The sequence below is a fragment of the Phoca vitulina genome, unplaced genomic scaffold (assembly GCF_004348235.1).
Source record: "Phoca vitulina isolate PV1807 unplaced genomic scaffold, GSC_HSeal_1.0 scaffold4, whole genome shotgun sequence".
NCBI lineage: Eukaryota > Metazoa > Chordata > Mammalia > Carnivora > Phocidae > Phoca > Phoca vitulina.
Genome location: NW_022589707.1, coordinates 81,450,600 through 81,473,686, shown reverse-complemented (window position 1 = coordinate 81,473,686; position 23,087 = coordinate 81,450,600). Strand labels below are relative to the sequence as shown.

The window sequence follows — 23,087 nt, the reverse complement described above, 5'->3', positions numbered from 1 at the left end:
CACTCTATTAGTGTCCTGGGGATGTCATAACAAAATATCACCAACTGGATGACTCCAAACAGAAGTTTATTCTCTCGCGGTTCTAGAGGCTAGAAATCTGAAGTCCAGGTGTTGGCAGGGCCGTGCTCCCTTGGAAGCTTCTAGGGGAGGGCCCTTCCTTCCTTGCCTCTTCCAGCTTCTGGTAGCCCACGTGTTCCTGACATTAGACACTATAATCTCTACCTCTGTGACCTTCTCTCTCAACTGTACCAGTCCTGTTGGGTCAGCACCCACCGTCATGCCCTCATCTTAACTTTATTACACCAGTAGAACCTATTTCCAAAAAAACTTGCATTCATAGATACCGGGATTAGGACTTCATATCTTTTTGGGGGACACATTTCAACCCACAAGAGACACCCATTATGAAGTGTCTGCTATTGCCAGCAAGCTATAGACTCTGAAAGGACTGAGGCTGGGTCAGTTTTGTTCTATATTCTAATCCCCAGTCCTCAGTACAGAGTCCAGCAGGTTGTGGGAACTCCACAGGTTTCTTAAAGAATTTGACTTTCAGGAATCTCTGGCCTTTCAGAAATTAAAAGATGTGTACGGAGAACACAAGATGGCCTTTCAGAAATTAAAAGATGTGTACAGAGAACACAAGATGTCAATTCTTTCATTTGAATTTACATTTAACAATTAAGATGCAAATACAAGTGGGGAGACCTGGACTATCCAGAAGAAGGAATGTCTCAACTTTCTGAATGAGTATGTTTTCTTTTTTTTATTATTATTATTATGTTATGTTAATCACTATACATTACATCATTAGTTTTTGATGTAGTGTTCCATGATTCATTGTTTGTGCATAACACCCAGTGCTCCATGCAGAACGTGCCCTCCTCAATACCCATCACCAGGCTAACCCATCCTCCCACCCCCCTCCCCTCTAGAACCCGCAGTTTGTTTTTCAGAGTCCATTGTCTCTCATGGTTCATCTCCCCCTCTGATTTCCCCGCCTTCATTCTTCCCCTCCTGCTATTTTCTTCTTTTTTTAACATATATTATTTGTTTCAGAGGTACAGATCTGTGATTCAACAGTCTTGCACAATTCACAGCGCTCACCATAGTACATACCCTCCCAATGTCTATCACCCAGCCACCCCCCCCCTCCCCCCCCCCCCCACTCCAGCAACCCTCAGTTTGTTTCCTGAGATTAAGAATTCCTCATATCAGTGAGGTCATATGATACATGTCTTTCTCTGATTGACTTATTTCACTCAGCATAATACCCTCCAGTTCCATCCACGTTGTTGCAAATGGCAAGATCTCATTCCTTTTGATGGCTGCATAATATTCCATTGTATGTATATGTATATGTGTATATATACACATCTTATTTATCCATTCATCTGTCAATGGACATCTTGGCTCTTTCCACAGTTTGGCTATTGTGGGCATTGCTACTATAAACATCGGGGTGCACGTACCCCTTCGGATCCCTACATTTGTATCTTTGGGGTAAATACCCAGTAGCGCAATTGCTGGGTCGTATGGTAGCTCTATTTTCAACTTTTTGAAGAACCTCCATACTATTTTCCAGAATGGCTGCACCAGCTTGCATTTCCAACAGTGTAGGAAGGTTCCCCTTTCTCTGCATCCCTGCCAACATCTGTCGTTTCCTGACTTGTTAATTTTAGCCACCGAAGGAGTATGTTTGCCAAGGAGTGTGCTTTAGGTTCGCCTAGCACCTGTCTTAAAAATGAGTCTTTGCACATATGCAGACAAGTACATAGACTAGAACCACATTTATTGACCAGAATTATTAGGTTGGGTTAAACAGAAATAAGACAGCAGAACACTTAAAAATCCCTCCACATTTTTCTTTGTATCATAAAACACAATTGACAATTTATTTCATAACCATGGCAAATAGAGCCTAGTTTACCAAATGCCAGAATTCGCTCCAGAAACTTACTTTCTAAATTATTTTTTGGCTCATTTCCAAAAATAATTTCCATTTACAGAGGACTCACAGCCTCCAAGTTATCCTGCAGAATTCCTATATCTAATCTTTCTTTAAAAAAAAAAAAATTCATCTCCTATAAAATATATACTTGTTACTTTTTTAAAAGTTAAGCATTTTCTCTAGGGATTTCTATATTTTATCTATAATGTCTCCACTCCCTCACACTTTCACCAAAGCTAGTCAAATACAGTCATTTGGGGCTAGGCCTTGAACACCTGCTTTGCTCTACTTTGAGCGGCCATGGTTCCAGTCCAAAAACAATGGGCCAGTGTTTTAAGTCCTAATGTACGGCCACAGAGATGAGGTATTTTAATTAGAACAGAAATAACATTTTGATCTGGGCACTTTATCTGAACTCATGCATAGTCCAAATGTAAAATTGAGCACCAAAGCCATTATTCAGATACATACATTTCCAGCTTCATGGGTTTGTGACCTGTGTAGTCCTGTGCTTGGTTTCATGTTCTGCTGTTGCCATCTTGAGTTTCTTAATAATTTTTGAATGGCAAGTCCCCACATTTCCATTTTGCATTGGACTCTGCAAATTATGTAGCTGGTCCTGGACACACACAAAATCTGCTTTGACCTGAATCATCTGACTTGTAATCTCTGTTTTCATCTGGCAGTGAAGATTGAGTTGTGGGTAGTTCCCCGAAATCTCCTCCCAGGAGGAGATGACCCTGGTTCTAGAATGTTTTCAAAGATCTAAAAGTTGTGGGTCATGTGATTCCCTGGGAGTAATGAAGGAAGGAAACACACAAAGGTGATTTTTATCGGCAAGTCTGAAGAGTTAATGTTCTACCTTCAGTGAAATATGGAGGAATGAAGCCCAATGTGATGTGTACCAGCCTAAGAACCTGTTCATTTGAAGAGATAATAGGTATGCCCATGTGCCAATAAGCTAAATATAAATACATTCCTCTGTAATTCTTCTATCAAAGATGATTATTTCAGCAATTCAAATCTGTGCAAGGCCACGCTCTACTGCTCTTTATAAGAATAATGAATACATCCTCTTCTGAATTAGAAAGCATCATTCTTCCTATTCTTCTTCAAAAGAATGGTGGGGAATAGTTGTTGTAAAAATGCCATAAAACATCTACCTTCCATTAGGACAGAGGATTAAACATTTCATTACAAGGCATGGTCCTCTCTACAGGAGGATAGAGTGTGATTTTAAAAAGACAAGTTGTCAAGGAAGAGTTCTTTCTGGACCCCTTACGAGTCAGGGGAAAGGCTCAGCAGGCAAGGAAGCAGAGTTACCTATACCTTCAAAGGGCTTTTGCATATACAAAATGAAGTGTTTGGGCTACACCAAAGTCAAACAGGTATCTATTTAGAAAAATTTTAAATTAAATATCTATTTATATCTGATTGTGTTTAAACGTAGACACTGTTAACAGAGTTACTTCTAGGTAAAGTAGTAACTATACGTAATTTTTTAAAATACTTTATAAATAATGTAACGATCTTTCTCTACGGTTAAACAACGCTTCCAATAAATAGCAGAATATTTAGGAGATGAAAATAGTTTTTAAAGAAGACATTTCAATTTCTAGGAAATCTGAAGAATATGTCAGAGTTTCAAAGTCCTTTAAACTGAGAGATGGCCAGGGCACGTAGTGTTCTTCCTAACTAGAAGTACTGTTTAGATCTCAAAGACCTTCTTCCATTGAAAAAGAAAGAAAAAACTGCTTAGGCTAAAATTTAAAATTAAGGCATTTGGAAACGAATCCATATTACCTAGAATGTCCTCTTTAATAATACACTTAAAAAAAAAAACTCCACCAAACATTTTTACAAATAAGTACCTAAAATTCCAGTAACCCTAGAGGAGAAATTGTTTTTCAACTGCTGTTTGAATTCTAGGGTCGATGTGTTCTTGAGGATTTCACAACTTGGGTAAAAAGTTGTGGGAGGGTTAGCCATTAAGGAAGAAGGGAGGCAGGGAGGAAGATAAAAAGATAAAAGAAAAAAAGAGTCCCTTTAGTTTCCTCCTGTTTCCACGGTAGCGAAGGCTGGGGTAACTGTACTTGACAATTTACTCTTGGGCAGAGTTGAGACGAATGGTCTCATCTCTGCTATTCCTCTTTGTAACCCTGCAGCCAGACCAGCAGGGAAGGGTCAGGGCACAAAGGTTCAGGTTTTCCAGTGTGTGTTTGTACGTCTTGGTTGTATACTGTAAAAGACCCTAATTACAAAAGACAATGGAAAGGCTAAGTCTCCTTCCTTTGCTTTTAGCAAAACGCTAACCTCTCCAGACACGGAGGGGGATGCTTGGAAGTGTCCTTCCGGGAATGAGAGAAAGGTTATGGTGATGACATCTTTTTCTCTCAAGGGCTTGAGGAACACAAGAATAACCAAAATTGAGAGTAAACCCAGAAGAAAAGAGATGTCACCAATTATTCTCAAGAAGCACTCAATAATAAGATAGTCAAATCAGCAGGCACAATGAGGAAGTAATGTGTTCAAACTAAGAATGTTCTCCAACATCACCGAGGCGAATGAGAAAAAAAGAAACCTGCGCATAAGCCTAAAACCGAATGTGACTTAATCTGACATGCCGGTGTTTTCTTCCAGTGAAGAGTTCAGCCAGGAACAGGGCTGTCTTTCTGAGGTGCCAGCCTTCATGATGTCCTGTTACATTTTAGATCCGAGTTCGATGACAGACATGCTGACTTAGAGCTTTAGGACACGAACTAGTTTTGCATTCTAGCCCGGAGAATTAGGCTGAATGTTTCTCTCCTTGTTTGATGCCCAGAACAAGATGCAGGAACCAGTTAAACTGCACCGTCCATCCTTTGTCCCTGCAAACTTCGATCTGATCAAGGAAATACTTCTTAGCTTCCTCCTCATTCTTCCCCACTGTTAGGGCATCCCGAATATATTCGATATCTTCTTTGCTTGTTAACTGGGGCATTCCCGTCATCAGCATCATGGAGAACAGGATGATCAGCAGGTTTGTGTGGTGACGAAGGGCCAGGTAAGCCTTGACGCAGATGTCCTACGTAAAGGAAAACAAAGTGCTGTTACTGTCGTTGCATTAACTAAGTGGGCTGAAGACCATGGGGCTGTCCTGACATTTACACGGCGTTATCCTGTCCTCATGGGTGGAAGCTGTCACCAACAGGGCAGGTCCCTGGCCTCAGATGGAAGCCTTGATGAGAACGTAAGGCTGTGTTTATACTCTCTGGAGCACAGTACTGTCGTCACCTACGTCCAGGTGCTCAAGGAGAACTAATTGATACTCTATGTTTCATCTTTTTTCTTACTCTACCTTTTACGTCCATTTCTTTCCTAGGAAATTGAGGGTGGAAATTTCTGTAGTCTCTAAAAAGGGATGAGTCAGTTTTTGAACACCATACTGGAAGCGATAAACTTTATGTAAGTGTAAATGTTTGCCAAGGGCTAATGGAATCCAGACAAACGATGGAAATGTGGTGTTGGAGATTTTGTTTTCATCTTTATTTTACAATTTGTCCTATTCTAAGAAAACAGATGTATTAGCATTTTGCTGACACACAAAACTGTTGAATAAACTTGGGAATTTTAATATAAATTCTGAATACTGAGTGAGAAAGAGAGCTTTAAGCAAATGCTTTGGCTGGTGCCTCTTCCAAAAGCCTTTGAGCAGATGATACAGGTGAGTAAATCTACTTAGGAAGCAAGGCGTGCTTATGCCAATTGAATGGTCCCAAAGCATAGAAGAAATTTCAAGGTTCACAATTTTACAGCATGAGAACAACCCAACCCTAATATCGTAACTTGGCAAAGATTGCGTGTTAAAGAAAACTGAAGTTAATGATTACAGATATAGGGGTGCCTGGGTGGCTCAGATGGTTAAGGATCTGTCCTTCGGCTCAGGTCATGATCCCAGGGTCCTGGGATCAAGTCCTGCATCAGGCTCCCTGCTCGGTGGGGAGCCTGCTTCTCCCTCTCCTACTGCTCCCCCTGCTTATGCTCTCTTTCTCTCTCTGTCAAATAAATAAAATCTTTAAAAAATGATTACAGATATAAATATTTCAAATAAAATACAGAGTAAAATACTAAGAGAATAATACACTATCACCAAAGAGAGTTTATTCCAAAATTGCAAGGACAGATCATCATAAGGTACTGTATGAAAACCCACTTCTGATTTTTTTTTTTAAGATTTTATTTTTAAGTAATCTTTATACCAGCATGGGGCTCGAACTCACAACCCCAAGATCGAGAATTGTATGCTCTACTGACTTGAGCCAGCCAGGTGCCTCTGCTTCTGATTTCTTAAAATTAACATGTTACTTAATATGTAACTAAAATGTAATATAAAAGGTAAAATTGTTAGTATTTATTTTAAAGATTTTATTTATTTGACAGAGAGAGGGGGAGAGCAAAAGTAGGCAAAGCGGCAAGCAGAGGGTGAGGGAGAAGCAGGCTCCCCGCTGAGCAGGGAGCCCGATGCAGGGCTCAATCCCAGGACCCTGGGATCATGACCTGAGCCCAAGGCAGATGCTTAACTGACTGAGCCACCCAGGCACCCTGATTGTTAGTATTTACAAATAACTTCACTGTCTCCTGGAACACCGAGGGGAAAAAACAAAAATACAATAGTAACTAGTTTTCATTAAACTAGCTTTTTATAAAATTAATACGTAGGATGCTATAAATCAGAGCCACCAGTTAGAACGTATAGTGAAAAGACAGATGCTGTGAATAATGGCAACAAAACACCCCATGATTCCTGGGATAAATATATACACAAACCCTGCAGAGCCCGTTTTTTAAACATGTAAAAATTTACTGAGAAATGTAAGTGAAAACTTGAACATGTGGAGTGATGTAGCATGATCCTTGGAGAGAAGACTATTATAAAGATGCAAATTCTTCTCAAGTTCATCTATGATGAAATTTCAACAAAAATTCCTATTGGATATTTAAACCCAGATATGGTTTTAAGTTTGTCTGGAATCATTAGGGCCCGAGAGAACATTTTGAACAAGGACAGTAATGAAAAACAGTGCTTGGCATGTGAGATACTAAAACATATTATAAAACTACAGTATTTGAAACTGTGGGAAACAGTACCTACTCTTTCCCCCCCCAAAAAAGATAACACATTTTGTAGATGAGAATGGAGTGTTCAGCACACGGATCTGAGTACATGCCACATGTAGTGTATAACAACGGTGACTTCTCCAATTAGGAGAAGATCTATTATTGGATAAGTGGGGTTGGTACAATCAGCTCATCATTTGGGGGACAAATAAAGCTTACCCTGTGTAATATGTGAAAATAAATTCCCGATGCTTTAAAGATTAAATACGCTACCTTTCATCTTTTTTCTTACTCTACCTTTACGTCAATTTCTTTCCTAGGAAATTGGCAAACATTTAAATAATCATAGAGTGGGAAAGGCCTTTATGAAGATCACTTTCCAAGGTGCAATCTATAAGGCAAAGGTGGAGAGATTATGGAAACATTACTGAGGGGGAAGAAATAGCTATAAACAACAATAGAAGAGATAAACAGCAAGAAAAAACATTTGCAACACGACAAATCACTCTTCCATTACCGGCCCCCAATAGCTCTTACAAATCAGTAAGAAAGAGTGGATAAATGGTTGGCTAGACCTATAAGCCAAGGATATAAATGCGAATTCACACTATAAGACATAAAAACAGAGAATAAACATGAAAAAATACATTACCTCATTAGTAAACAAATAAATGTAACGAAACGAGATGGAAACATTCACCTACCAAATTGGAAAATCTTAATTTTTTTTTTTAAAGAATAATATCCAATGCTCACTTTTCATGGGCTGACAGAAGGTGGGAATAGGTATAATTTTACTAGTGGACAATTTGATAACATGCATCAAAAGCTTTAAGTTACTAATAAGTGTTCTAGAACTTCATTGCGGTGGTGGTTACGTGACCAATGCCTTTCATCAAAATTCAAGGAAATGTACACGCAAAAAGGCCCAGTTCTGCTGTAGGTGAATTATGCCTCAATAAACTGGATTTTAAAAATGTCTATATCCTTTTACCTGGCAATTTCCATGCTAGAAATTTACCTTTAAAAAAAATTGGATCATTTTTGCAGTCCTTGGTCTACAAGAATATTCAGCAGAATGTTTAAAAATGCAGGACCTTGAAGGTAACCTGGATATCCTACAAGTCGGGGTTGATAAAAAGGATTGATGAGAGTCCCTCCAGCTGCGTGCTTTCTAACTGCTGGAGTGAGATTGGACAGGAATATGGAATGACCGTGTAACAGTGTCTGAGTTAAAAAGTGGGCATCAAACAACACATGTAGTGTAAGCCCATGTTGGTAAACGAACACAAAATATTTATAGAGAAAAAAGACTATAAGGTTAACAGGCCAAATGTTGAGGTAGTGAGTTTCCTTTTTGCTTTTGGATGATCTTGTCTGTGTCAGTTGCACGTGGCCGGCTGAGAGTCGCAGTAATGGTGGTCATGCCTGTGTCATTCTGTACGGCAAGGCTGGACCATGGACGCATCACCCTGTCCAAGTAGAAAAGCCCATGGACTATTCTGACATTAAGCGAGACAATATATATAAAATGCCTGGCCCTGGGGCCGGCACATGGTGAGCGTTCAATAAGAGATCGTATCTCCTTTCCCTGCCTGGAGGGGAGATCGCTCTGTATCTCCTCTCTGCCTACTTGCCTTGGAGCTGGAGACTTCCAGACCCAAAAGCCTGGGCTGTTCCTGCCTTGGCCCCAGTGCATTCGGGCTCTTACATCCTTAATGACTCCACTTATGGCTGGAAATCACTACCTTTTGCTCATCCAGAGGACCCACCAAGGTCGCTCTCATTTCTTGGTAATTACACAAGGGCAGACCTCACCCTGGGGCAACTGGCTCATTAATTGGTCAGCTCACACAATTTTCACAAGGGCATAGATGGAGATGCCTTTTGATTTTGAATTAGAGTACATTCTGATTTCTGATTATTTTCTAGCCTTCTGTGCACTGGGGGCTCCAGGCACACCGCTTGCTGTCTGAGCTCACTGTGTGGTCAAACTCTTTAATAGAAAATTTTTGAGAAGGAAAATGAATCTGGGGCCAAGGTATTTTAATACCAATCCGTAGGTGCTCAGTGTATATTTTTAAGTGGAACCCATGGATTCACTCGTCACTGTAGCACACAGAAATGTATTAAAGGAAAAGAACTGTCCTGTGTCTCTGTCTCTCTCCCTCTCTCAGGACATCTCATCTACCTAAGGCTTGAGGTTATTCAGTTCTGATTTTCACTGTGTGTGAAGGGTCATGTCTGTGAGGAAGAAATTTCATCCTCAAATTGCACGCCCCATGCTGGTCAGGCACAATGTGTAAATTCCGACCGGCAGCGCAGACTTGGAGCCTTCGTTAGAGATGTAATTCTCTTTGGCTCAGCGACAGTATGGAGTCGGGGTGAGAAGTGCAGTCACACTTCGCTGCCTGCATTCAGCTCTTGGCTTTATTACGGACAAGCTGCTTGTCATCGGAGAAATCACTTAACCTCTCTGGAGCTCAGTTTCCTCATCTGTAGAATAAGAAGAATAATAAGACCCGTTTCATAGGGTGGTGGTGAGATTTAAGTGCCGTGTGAGTGGTTGGCAATTATTATTAATAGAATGCGAAGTTGCATTATTGAACACACACTTCTCGACGCGGAGGTGGGGAGCAAGTTGGAAGTGGATAGTGGCCTGGCTGCATCTGCAGGTGGTTCTCCGCCCCCTCAAGCCCCAGAAGTTTCATTTCTGCCCTTTGTACTCAGCCACGGGGTGTGTGTGAGAGTGCCCTGGCTATGCTGCGTTGGGCCGGAGGCCTGTGGTTTGAGGGACTGAGGATGTGGCTTGGGGAGCTCAGGGGGAATCACAGAACACAGAAGTGACTGGCTGGAGCAGCAGAATTTTCCCTTCTGCCAGGACTGCCTGGCACTGACCTCAAACATCCTCTTCCTCTCCTTCTCAGCTGCCTGGGGAAGGCTGTATGATATGGAGTGGAGAAGAAGGGGTAAAGGAAGAATCCGATTTCAGGAACTCAGTGTAATGTACTTGTTAATGAGCGTGAATGTGGGGAACGCTGAAATATTGTTACTGTTAGCCGGAACGCTATCCAGGAGTAGTTAATAAATAGATTGAGCCTACACAGCACATCAGCTCTTAATTTCATAGTTGATTCAAATGCCTTAATTATAGCATCTAGTACCAAAGGAAAGGCTTGTCTTCACAAAGCTACACTCCTGTAAGTCTTGGGAACAAAGGAATTCATTACCATTTCAGGGTCAAAACTTGTTTCGTTAACTGGGCCGAAAGTAGTTCATTAAACAGAAAGCTTTCTATATACAGTCTACTAATTTCTTCCTTTTTTTTTTTTTAAGATTTTATTTGAGAGAGAGGAGAGAGAGCGGGAGTGAGTGCAAGCACGAGCAGGGGGGAAGGGCAGAGGCAGAGGGAGAAGCAAATGGGACTCCATCCCAGGACCCTGAGATCATGACCTGAGCCAAAGGCCTTAACCGACTCAGCCACCCAGGTGCCCCAGTCTACTAATTTCTTAACCACCAATGAGCTCTGGCTACTTCAGACTGTCCAAGGTCATAGGGAATAGGCCTACTTTTTCTTAAACCAAACTCCTCCATTCTCATCTAGAAACAAGTGGAAGTGAAATATTACTGCACACACATATTGACAAAAATGAGGAAGTAACCCCAGGACTACAAAACAGGAACCCCAGGGCCGAGAGGGAGAAAGAGGAGAAAAACTCCCAAAGATTCATCAATGAAAAGCAGTGTCCGCACCCACTGACTTTTTCTAAACAGTAAGGCTGCCTCCGTCTGCTAAGGAAGGAGGCAGTGGAGAGAAATAAGATTTCTGTCAGAGAGGGTTTTATTTTGTATTAAAAAAAATCAATGAATTGGTTTAGGCGATGCCTTTAGAAGTTATTTTGGCAAAACCGAGAGACACCAGTTAGCAGACCTAATAATGCAGGAGGAAGCATTTTCTGGTAAATCTGAAGGAAGAGTGTGTCTGATACTTGGCTGTGCATTTGTTGTGTTTGAATTAGGAACCTTCTCTCTAAGGACCTCTTAAAAATGATTCTCAGACCAGCTCTGTCTACCAGGGGAAGGGCTGTGTTGCCATGTTCTCAAGTACTTAGAAGCTTCTTAGAAACCTACAGGTTACAATTACACTGTCCTTCATTAGTCAGGTATTCTAAATGGACTGTCTGTAGGGGTATGTGTGTGTGTTCTCGCCTGTTCCAGAAAGGACTGAAGGTGAATTATCTGGGTACACAGAAGTCAAAATAACATTAATCTGAAGTGGGTAGAAAAAGGAAAGGAAGGACAAAGGAAATGATCACAGTGGGTTTGGGACAAAGACCAGTTCAACGCTTATACATCGCAAACGCTATATACTTGCTGTGGACGATCTTAAATATACCTGTAGCCAAAAGGAAAATCAAACCCCTTACTTCATCCAGTGTTCAGAGGATTTTAAGAAACTATTTGTTTAGGAGAAACACAGACTTTCTAGAGACTATGACCTAATAGCGATTTCGCAAGAGGATCTCCATAAAGAGTACACTTTTTGTAACATAGGGAATAACACCCTCAGTAATACTCTTTGGGTAGACAAAACAATTCTCTACAAGAAACTAAACATTGAGAGAAGATGCCAGTTGGGAAGTTATTCTTGATGTTTAAAAGTCACAGGGGTCCAATATCTTAGGCACTGAGTGACCCTGCGTGCTGGCAGATTAACACATCAGTCCAATTCAAGGCCATCTTCCGAGGCTGTGTCTGGGGCAGATTCCACACCACTGGATTCCAGCGCCTACAGATGACAGATGCTGGACCCTTCTCTGAGGCTATCTCCCAGTGGATAGTACAGTCCTGAGCATCTGATTCGGGCCTGGAGAGAGGCGGCTGAGCTTGACCTTGTTAGTGGTCCAGGGTGCAGATCCCAAGAGGGAATCCTTTCTCAACTCAGTGTTTTATGGGCAGTTCGACACATAAACTTGTCATCTCCCTGTTGACCTATAATAGGCCTCTATTACAGTCATTTGTGTTTCATCAGTTGAGCTCCAAATGACTCCTTTGCTTGCTCTCTACCCGCCCCTCCCCCCATCCAGCCCTTGCATTGCCTCAAACTGGATGCAATTTTCCTTCCTTGACCCAAATTTCACCACACATTCCCAGCTATACCTGTGTTCCATCCATACCAGGTAACTGTACTTTTTGTTCCTAAATACTGATACTAAATACTGACTTCATGCCCCGGCTAATGTTACTCTTTTTGCCTGGATGTTCCTTCCCTCCCTGTATCTGCCTCGCAAAAATGGAACTGATCTTATCCATCAATGCCCGATAAGAACCCTTCGTTCACAGTCCCTTTCTAACTAACCCTCAGGGCAGGAATCATGGCTCGGTCTGCAAACCACTTTTGAAATCCTTGGAACAAAGCTGTGTGTGTGTGTGTGTTCGTGCACGCCCGCGTACACGCGCTCGCCTCCCGCCGTGTGCTGGGGCTGTGCCTCTCTGCTCCTTGTCACCCGCGCCCAGCACAGAGTCTGGCACACTGAGGCTAGTCTGCAAACCCAGGATGAATCAATGCTGAATGCGCAGCAGGCCATTTTGGCAAGAGTCATTGCTTTAAGAGGAGGGTGGATTAGGGAACGTCATCCCGGAAGGGGACTCAACCGTAAAGGCATCTTGCCTTGCGAGCACAGTCCTGAGCCTTCTGCGGGCCTGGCACAGTGCCTGACATGTAGCACATAGTACGTGTGTGTTGAACTAGCGTGCTCTCTTGGATACGGAAAAACAGGGCCTGGTGACTACCAGAGGACGGAGCAGGAGGCTGAGAGAGTGCAGCCGGGCAGGTGGTAAGTACAGTGAGTTCTCAGTGTAGACGAACGCAGGGTTACCAGCACGAGGAAGGGCGGTCAGAGGGCAGGAGTGGGGAATACCGGGGAGGGGGCCGCAGTCCTCAGAAGGGTCAGACGCTAGGGTCCCTGTGGCGGGCGTTAGGATAGTACTTGAGGTTCCAGCAAGGCAAATGGCAGGAGGAAGCAGGGCCCCGGTCCTAGAGGCAGGTTAACAAGCAGGGCCCTGCTGGAGAAACTGAGGCAGAAATAGTTGAAAGAACCTGGGATCCAAGATGAGAGCAAGATGACAGTGGAGACGGTTCTTAACAACCCAAGTCAGGACTCCGCACGGAGAGCGGGCGCGGGGCTGAGCCTCCCCGGCATGGGGCCCGCACTGCCAGTGGTGGACACCAGGTGGGGCCTGATAAAGCTGGCCCCCGAGATTAAAGTAACACAACGAATGGGTGCCAGAACTCTCTCCTATAAAACGCTTAAGAGTGACATCTAGGGGCGCCTGGGTGGCTCAGTCATTAAGCGTCTGCCTTCGGCTCAGGTCATGATTCTGGGGTCCTGGGATCGAGCCCCACATCGGGCTCCCTGCTCCATGGGAAGCCTGCTTCTCCCTCTCCCTCTCCCCCTGCTTGTGTTCCCTCTCTGTCTCTCTCTGTCAAATACATAAATAAAATTAAAAAAAAAAAAAGAGTGACATCTGGGGCAAATGCCTTTTAAGTGTGTTCATCGAGCCACCTGTTTTGCACAGATGTGCCCGGGAAGGTGTTATTTGGCTTCCCTGGTTTCTTTAGCTTTATGTAACATACATTTGCTCAGTGCCTACTGTGTGCCAAGGACAGGCAGGAACTGCCCCTCCACCCTCTCCCCTCCTCTCTGCCCTCTCCCCTCCACAACCTACTGAGCGCTCACTATGCCTCAGGCCCCACAGGAGGGATTCAGGTCAGACGTGGCGCGGCTGCCACAGACTTGCACGGACAGTGATATGCTGTCCCAGGTGCAGGGAGGGGCAAAGGATAACGCCAGGGCCCCCACGTAGGAGACTGCTCGGAGGAATGACGTGGAAGCGGAGACCTGAAGGGTGTTCCAGGGAGAAGGCCACCGTGGCCTTGACCGAGTGAGAGTGTGGGGAGAGTGCCATGGGTCTGGCTGGAGAGGGCAGGGGCACCCTGAGTGGAGCCTTGCAGGGCAAGCTTAGATACTCAGGTTTGCTGCAAAGTGAGGTGAGAAGCCACTGAACAGTTAATAGGGGGTAACACTGTATCTATTGCTTCAGTTCAGTTTTTAACCAAATCCTAATTTACAACCTTCTCAAAGGCCAAATAATAGAATGAAGGAAAAACACTCAAATGTTAACAGTATTATTTTTGGAAGGTGGGTTTTTAGTATCTTCCTGATATTTTTAATATTTTACTGACTTAAAACACATTTACTGCTTTTAAAATTAGGAAAAAGCCCCCACGTTCTTAGATTAAAAAAAGGGGAGCCAAATTTCCTTTGCTAATGATATGTGTTTGTATGTCATAGAGGTTCTAAAACCATTTAGTGAAATTTAAAGCACAGTGTTTCTAAAATCAATTGTCAGTGGGTAAAGTATGGTTTTGTCTTTTCACTCTTTTGGTAAGGGAGAGATTTTTCAAAGGAGACTTTATTTATCAAAATCATCATCATTGACATGTTTCTGTTTAGCACCTGGTGTCCAGGATGCTGCTCCGAAGGCTAACGGATGTTCTTGGTTTCAAATAGTAAGCATGCCTTGGTTTTGTGCCTTTTTGTCTGATTACAGCTTGCTCCTAAAGTCGACCCTATTCTAGAAATAATTTATTAAGATGGTCCTGGGCTTAACAAGTATTTTGGAAAAAAGGAAGAGGGGAGATAAAGCAGTGCCTTTCTCTTTCAGTTTCCGGCCTTTGAGCCTTTGGCCAGGAGCTAGGTATGTTTTCATGTCTTTGTGGAGAAGGCTCACCTCACCCTTAATGAAAAGTGGGTCAGCTTTTCTTCACCCTCCCTAACAGGTTATTCAAATGTGCTGCGTGCATTAATTAACCTTATCATTCCAAATTAGCGGTCTGCTGGAAATGAGGACACCTTTGATTCAAAATGTAAATATATACAACATTTCCCAGCCTACCTAAAAATGGCAGCTTTATTATACAAGATCCTGTGGCGCTATTTAGAGAGTTTAGAAACGTACTCCCAGAGCTTGAAGGACTTTTCATCTCAAAAAAGGAACATAAGACTAAGAAACAGAAAAACTTCTGGAAGGCTCGGTAGTATGTTAAAAAAAAAATTGTCACAAGGTCTGAGTCAAATGATGAAAAACCTGCTACTCATCTTTGTCAGGCTGAAACTTTAGGGAGCCTGTATATGTATAATTGTATACACACATGGGTATGTGGTCAGCTTTTTTCCTGTTGTGAGTGAGGAGCGTGGGGATAGTATCGGGGTGGGGGGCAGACAAGGGGGCAGGATGGCGGGGCAAGCGGAGCTTGGACCCCCTCCCCTTGCTCTTTCACCAGAACACCTCTACTTTTTTGTGTTTTGTATATTGCTTGTATATTGCTGTTGTGCTCTCATTTCTTTTTTTTTTTTTTTTTTTAAGATTTTATTTATTTATTTGAGACAGAGAGAATGAGAGAGAGAGAGCACATGAGAGGGGGGAGGGGCAGAGGGAGAAGCAGACCCCCTGCCGAGCAGGGAGCCCGATGCGGGACTCGATCCCGGGACTCCAGGATCATGACCTGAGCCGAAGGCAGTCGCTTAACCAACTGAGCCACCCAGGCGCCCTGTGCTCTCATTTCTAAGAGGGCTTCTCAACTTAAAAGTTTTCAAAGTTCAAAGACCCATTGCCATATACGTGACAACGGAGGCCGTTGGGTATTGGATTTCGGCTGTGCTCTAGGCACTGGGATGAGCATCCTACCTATTCTGTTCAGATAATCCTGAAAAATACCACATGAAGGAGGTCTTCCTGTTGCCATTTTTTACAGAAGAGGAATCCAAGGTTCTGAACAGATGAGTACTTTGTATCACATGCAGAGATATTGAGTAGCGAGCCAGGATTCAAGCTATTTGCCTGCTCCAAAGCCCATCCTTCAGCCACAGTGCTGTTCTGGATCTGGGCTTAAGGCTCAAAGTCCATATATTCACAGATACTTAAACTGCAGGCCTGTGCTCTAGAACACAGACACGCAAGTACAGTAAAATTCACGAAGGTGTGTTTTTAGCAGTGCACACTGCCTAGAGGTCACTTTGGTGAGGGAGGCCTTAGCGGTTTGGGAAAGAAGCTTTGGTCACAAAGGACAGAGCAATGGTCCCAGACGGAGAGAATAGTGCAAAGGCTCCCTGCAGAGGGTCGTTGCTTTGGGTCGAAGCTGCCTGGGACAGGGAGCGACCTTTCCTTGGCCTCCCACGTCCAAATCTTCATTAAAGAATATTTTGAAGCTTAACAACGAAGAAGAGTAAAGGGGTAAATACTGCTGGGATTTTAGGGGTGGCATGGGCCCTGTGGGGGTCTACAGGAACAGGAGAGATGGGCAGTCATTCTGGGGAAAACCACTGAGCGAGAGAAAGAGAACACACACAGAGACAGCAGGAAAGCCTGTCGGTGAGGACGGACTCCTGCATGCCCGACTCTCAATGGCATGACTGCTGCTATGCATGAGGCTATGTGGATGAACCCCCTCCTCTGGGAGAGAACTGAGGGTCCCCCTCTTCTTTAAATGGTAAAGTTCTTCAGGTTTTTTTTTTTTTTTTTGAACCATTTTTCTCTTCCAGGAAGTTGTCAAAATATGTGATTTTTAACTTTAAAGAAAAACAGGACTGAAATGTGTCAAATCCCTGGAAGTAGTCTGAAACCCAGTTGAGTTTACACAGAAACACACACACACACACCCCAAAAATCCTAAGACCATCTGGCCCCAGAGATCTCAGTTTCTCTGATAACACTCCCGGAACCGTGGGAGGATTAAGTCCTGTAATCAAATCGAAATCAGCCAGGAGAACGAACAAGAACAGACAGCTTCCAAAACAATACACATCTCCCAGTTCCTGTTGCACTGAATTGCAGGGCCCGGGCCACCTCCCAAGGATCACGGGCGACTCAAGAAGAGACTCCGGAAAAAAGATGTTCCTGAAACGCTAATTGCAAACCAAACTGTGCTGAAGAGGCCCTAAGGCTGGGGGACGGGGGTGGGGGTGGGGGTGGGGGGTCTTTAATGGGGACCCAAGGCGCAGGCGCAGATGAAGTGCTCACTCTTCGCCTCCACTGATCTGTTTCGTGTTTGTAGGGGTTCCATGTAGGTATTGTATGTGGCAATTAGGTAGTAATTTTCAGTTCTATTCATTCACAGTTATTAAATTTGCAAGTGTGAAAATTTTACTCCTTGGGTGTTTGAAATATTTGGTAGTCAAAAGTGGATGGAGACCAGGAAGGAATGAAAAAGAAAGGAGGACGTGAACCCCCCGGGGAGATGGGCTGCCCGTGTCAGAGCTCGTGGGCTGGTAAGCAGGTCGTGTCAGAGCTGGTTTTACCACCTGCAGACATGTTGACAGGATTGCAAGTGAGAGAAGGGACTGTCCTTCACACACAGGAGACAAGAGTCCAGTGGCGCGGCCACCATGCCCTCTGTCGGTAATTTATAAACACACACCTGTAGCAAACATCAAGGGAAGCTCCCACCTGTGTGAGCGTCCTGAAAGGAACAGGTAAAATTTGGTTGTTCTAGGCCCTGGCTTGACTAGAGAAAAATATTCGGAGGCACTCCTCGGTCAAGCCCCTCTTCAGTACAGGGGTCATCCCAGTGTCCTGTATCTGCCTGTCCCACTGATTACGGAATGCTTTCATTTCGCTTGCCATTTGGTTTGAGGTGGGAGGTGACAGAGGAGTGGCATTTTGCACTTGGGGATGGAACAGAGGAAACAGGGAGGACTGATGGTGTCTGCTACAGAGGGTGGGCAGAGAAGCCTGAGTGGAGCCGGAGGTGGGGGGGCTCCTGTGCCCGGTAGGCACCCTCTGGTTGGCGTTCCCGGAGGCCAGGAAGCAGGAGGCCAATTACCTGAAATTTCTGGAAGTACAGGCTTGTCTTCTTTCCAGAAGTTCCCATCACAAACAGGAAGTCTGGGGTTAGCACAAACGGCACTCTCTCTTTATTAATGCCCAGGAAACTTTTGTAATTCCCAAGAATGTGTCCAAAGTCAATATGAAATAGGTTTCCTTCGGAGAAGAAAATGTCTGACATCATTATAGTGGCCCAATCACTTGTAACAACACTTTGGTTTGTTTATTTCCTGAAATATTTTTTTAAGATGCCTGAAAATGAGCTATCTTGGGTGAGAGAGCTATTTTTACCCTGTTTCATCAGCTTGTGATATTTTTCAGCTTAGCAGGTGTGTGTAGTGTAACCACAAAGCACTCTTTGAACCAAGTGTGTTTTTGATATCCTTCTGGTGTTCTTTAAATGACAGCCAAATGCCATTAAAAAAAAATTCTTGACTCGTCTCAGAATTATTCTTAGAACTGTTAAGTCCAGACGCTCTGGCTAATCTGTCATCATTATGCCCGGGACTCTCTTACGCCCTTTATGTGACTCAGGATACACGGATGGTTGGCGCTGCTTGGGGGAAGGGCACTCACATTTTACTTTTGAGTAGCGCCATAGAAATAAACCTTTTGAATCCCCTTTGACTCCATTTCCACCACTGTCACTATTACCACCATGATTACCATCATCTCCTGTTTAGATAGCCCATATCACACGTATGGTCCATAAATACATGGCGTCTTTTGCTTCTCACAGAGAGTAAGCGATTTACCCCAGTCTGGTGCTTTTTCCGGGCTCTACTCTTCAGTTGGTCCAGATTTCTTAGAGAAACCTTTCTTGGCATGGTAGCCAGTACTGACCACTGTTGGGGCGGTCAGTGAACTAGTGACGAGGGCTAGGTTAGGAAGGCAGAGCGTTTCAGATGTAAGGACATCTGGGAGTCCTTGTCGTCACTTCTCTGCCGCGTCGGACGCCACTGACCACACCCGCCTTCACCAGCTTCTGGCATACGCCCCTACCCAACTTTCTAGCTGCTCTCTGGCTTTTCCTTGTGAAGTCTCATTTCTGGCATCTTCTTCGATTATTCTCTCCCGGGTCCTCTCTCGGGTGATCACAGCGTCTATGTCCCTGCCCAGTAATGACTTCTAGATGTGTGCTCCCACCTTGAACCCTGTGTAAATATCACTCTGTGCAGAGGGAAGGGGAAAGGGGGGTTAGTACTAGTTCAGTGGGGACAGTGTTTGAGTTGGGGAAGGTGAGAAAGTTCTGGGGGATGGTGGTGATGGCGGCATGGCAATGTGAGCATTTAAAGCCATTTAACTACACTTAAAACCAAAGTGGTACATTTTGTTATATATATTTTACCACAGTAAAAAACAATAATAAATAAACTCACCTGTCTCTGTGATCATAATATTGTCGTTGTGCCTGTCGCCTATTCCAAGAACAAAGGTAGCCACACAGTAGCCAGCGCAGGAATAAACAAATCTCTCCACGGCTGCCTGAAACTAATTAGAAGGTGTCCGAATATCAGTTGTGTTCTAACTACAGAGAGCAGCCCGAGTCAAGTACAGACGACTTCCAAAAAGGCACCGTCTGGGGACCATTTTCAGACAGCAGGTGGGCTGTGCCTGATTTCATTCACGTTCTATCTACTAGGTGCCGACTTTCTCAGCGCTCTCCTTATGTTTTAGGTGAAGAGTCAGTGACTCACAAGAGCAGGCGGAGGAAACAAGAGTCAAAGAGCAACAGTTGATCAAAGGGTTCATTTCCGCTCCATGCATCGCTTGCCGACAACGCCACAGAACCCATAATTGTTTCTCCTTCATCAGTGAACATATGTTTTGCTTGTGACCGCTTCAAGTATGCACAGGTTCACAAATTCACATGTATAGCAGGCTAATAAATGCTGCTAATTATATTTCCTCCCCAAAAGGCTGCTAACCATGCAAATGAGAAGTGCTAATCCTGTGCAGCAGAACTTGAAACGACAGCCAAACAGCCCAAGCACGCAGCTTGAAGGATGCAGCATATGTCCTTCAGAAGGATGCTGGAACTGACATTTGCCGCATCCATAATTCACCGTTTAGATGGGGGGGGGCAGTAAATTAGCAATTTGCTGATAGGATAGGTGGCATTTCCCAGGTAGGAAGGTACACGGTGACTACATTTTTCTACTGAACAACAAAAATGGACTGTCCTAAAAAGTACCAACACATTATTTCATAGAGCCAAATTTTATGCAAAGCGTGCCTGATAAAGGAGAAACCAATTTTCACAGCATTCTGAACGGAGCGCCTGCGTTTTACACAGATCTGCCGTGTCCCCCGGGGAGGCACTTAAAACCCCCGCGGCCTCACAAGGAAAAGGTTTCACCCAACATCAGGAGGCACGACATGGGTAGATCCTTTGAAAACGTGAACCCGTCACTGCTACATAAATGACGAGCCTGTAAGGAGCCTCCGGCACTGGGAGAAGCAGGAGCTCACCTTTTCTTCAACAGGGCATCTCTCTTTGAGCCAGTGGCTCAGGACCTCATCTTTGAACGCCCCCGTGTTGCCCACTGTGCTTTGCTGTATTTTAGCAATTGTCGTGGCATCCTTCACGATCTCGATCATGCCTGTGGGAGGAGGCACAGAATCTGATGTAAACTGGGGCCTGGCGCCTGACCCACAGGGTGAACGGCTGTGTCGCTGTTGATGGGAGGGGGCTATTGTCTAGGTTTGTGCTGTTGGTTTTCTTAGGAGGGAGAGAAAGGAGAGGAGGATGGAGGAAGTTTTGTGGGACATGCTTTCAGTATCCCTGAATGAAAAGATGAAAGGCTGGTTTTTAAAAGGTAATAAGTAGGGGCGCCTGGGTGGCTCAGTCGTTAAGCGTCTGCCTTCAGTTCAGGTCATGGTCCCAGGGTCCTGGGATCGAGCCCCGCCTTGGGTTCCCTGCTCCACGGGGAGCCTGTTTCTCTCTCTCCGACCCCCCGCCCCCCGCTTGTGTTCCCTCTCTCACTGTGTCTCTGTCAAATAAATAAAAATATTTAAAAAAAAGTAGTAAGTAAAAGCATGTATGTGCTGAGCATAGGTGCTTGGCAAACTGTGCCTTTTCCTTTTTTTAATCAAAGGGTCAAATGGAAGTGGTTTTATACAGTTCTCAGATCAGAAGCTCAAATAAAAATATCTGTGGTGGAAACAAAAATGTTAAACGTCTATAAAAGCACCTAAGAGTCGAGTATATAATCGCTTCAATAATGTGAATTCTAAGATATTGAAATAAGTGACAGATCTTACCATCTATTTTTAAATGTTATTTGTGAGAGAGAAGTTTAATGTGCAGTGAAACAAGCTACAGTTTAGACGTGGAGAAGTAGAGAGGAGGGAATGAGTTCTTACTAAAATCATTGCCATGTATAGTCACAGGATTGGAATCCCACATTTGTATATTTTCAACAGATCCACATTAAATCGAGAGACACATGCACCAGCCTTGGAACACTGCCTTCCTTTTTATATGGATTATGTTTGTAATTTTCCAGGTATTAAATGCCTGCACTAAAGGGCTTAGGATCCTTTAAAGTGAGCTGAGCAGTACATTCATCTCCCGAGGTGACCACATACCTATTTTGTCCCCAGTTGAAATGCAGCCATATGGCAGGAGGCACAGATCCAAAGATTCAGTCTCCCAAATGGATTCCATGATTCGTAGAATCTAGACATCGGACACAAAAAAATGTTTCCATTAGAAATACATATTTAATGTATTTTTCTTCTCCTTTAAAAAACCCGACAATCTTAACTGGAAACGTGAAATATGTACGTTAACGTACACTCTGTAAGTAACAGCTGTAGTTTATTTATCAGTGGGGTGCTCTGAAGTTCCCATTCCTTGGGAGCCTCTTAAGTTTGGTCCCTGAGATGTACTCCGGGGAAGAGGATGAATGGACTTAGTGCAGGGAGAGGTGGTAATCACGTTTCAGCTGTTCAGAGGTTCCACTCCAGTTATGTGTATTTTATCACCACAACAAAAAATGTTCCACTCTGACGTTCTTATGAGTTTTCACCCATAAGGCGCTCTTGGGTTAACCCAAGGCAACACTAACAGTGATGAGAATGCTGGCTACTTTACTGAGTCTGTTTTATGTCGATCCTTTGCATTTACCCTATCCTGTGAGTAGGATTATCATTCCCATTCTGCAGGTGGAGAGACTAAGGCTTCATGAGCTTTTGTAACTTGCCCTCACCTGCCAAGAAGTATGCCTCAGCATCAAAACAAGTACATAAAAGGCAAGTGCAAACCTCCCTGCAAAGTGAGAGGAAGGACACAGTGATGCCCAGTGATGCTTTGCATTTCTGAAGCTCTTGTCTTTGGATAATTCAAAGGAGTCTACAGATTTATGGGAAATGCCATAAACCTTCAAAAGGTTTGAAGGATTTCTTTTTCTTTCTTTCTTTTTAATACTTCTGGGACAATACACATAGGATTCTTGAAAAGAGAGCAAAGGGTATTATTGTTTCCATATTAGAAATAAGTACAAGCAGAAATGGAAAGAATGGAAAACACGACCAATTTTTAAATAGGCCACATTTAAATCAATGAGGTTTGCCTATTTTTTAAATTTTTTTAAAGATTTTTATTTATTTGACAGAGAGAGACACAGCAAGAGAGGGAACACAAGCAGGGGGAGTAGGAGAGGGAGAAGCAGGCGGAGCATGGAGCCTGATGCGGGGCTCGATCCCAGGACCTGGGATCATGATCTGAGCCGAAGGCAGATGCTTAATGACTGAGCCACCCAGGTGCCCCAAGGTTTGCCTGTTTTAAATAAACCACACAAAAGATGAGAAATTATGTTACTTCTACAGTGATGAGCTGGAATATGGAGATTTACTACACCAGTTTGCAAAGCTAAAGTTGATCTGGAAATGTTAGAGAATACGGAAGATGACGAACATTGATTACCATCCACCGTCTGCTCTAGTAATCCATTCACTCTTGCTACTTAACTGCACGATTTCTGAAATCACCTGCCTGTTCATCTTCTCTCTCCTTCCTGTCAAATCCTTCACTTGAGTTTGTGGATATGGATGTATATCAAAGTGATGTATCTAAGGAGAGCACCTGTGGGTGCACAGCTATGTCTATAAATCCAAATAAAGTGGATGTCAGGGGGCCAAATACGTCTAT

The 23,087-nt window shown here is 43.7% G+C and overlaps 1 protein-coding gene and 1 long non-coding RNA gene across 6 annotated transcripts in view; one reads left to right on the top strand and one right to left on the bottom strand.

Moving 5' to 3' along the window:
• Positions 1-23,087, top strand: part of LOC116631138 — a 78,529-nt gene that overhangs the window by 7,326 nt on the left and 48,116 nt on the right. The gene's annotated exons all lie outside the window — the stretch shown is intronic.
• The window catches only part of PIK3CG (phosphatidylinositol-4,5-bisphosphate 3-kinase catalytic subunit gamma), a 35,105-nt gene continuing 13,650 nt past the window's right edge, over positions 1,633-23,087 (bottom strand). For 3 of the 5 annotated variants that reach the window (XM_032402360.1, XM_032402362.1, XM_032402361.1), the window contains exons 7-11: positions 21,524-21,614; positions 20,405-20,535; positions 19,312-19,423; positions 17,931-18,088; positions 1,633-5,012 (exon numbers count right to left, since the gene is read on the bottom strand). In XM_032402360.1, coding sequence (XP_032258251.1) covers positions 4,734-5,012; positions 17,931-18,088; positions 19,312-19,423; positions 20,405-20,535; positions 21,524-21,614 — 771 coding nt within the window. In that variant the 3' untranslated portion in view covers positions 1,633-4,733. Of the gene's footprint in view, positions 5,013-17,930; positions 18,089-18,112; positions 19,103-19,311; positions 19,424-19,613; positions 20,536-21,523; positions 21,615-23,087 lie in introns of those variants that run through there. The other 2 variants (XM_032402364.1, XM_032402365.1) reach the window with 2 other exon arrangements.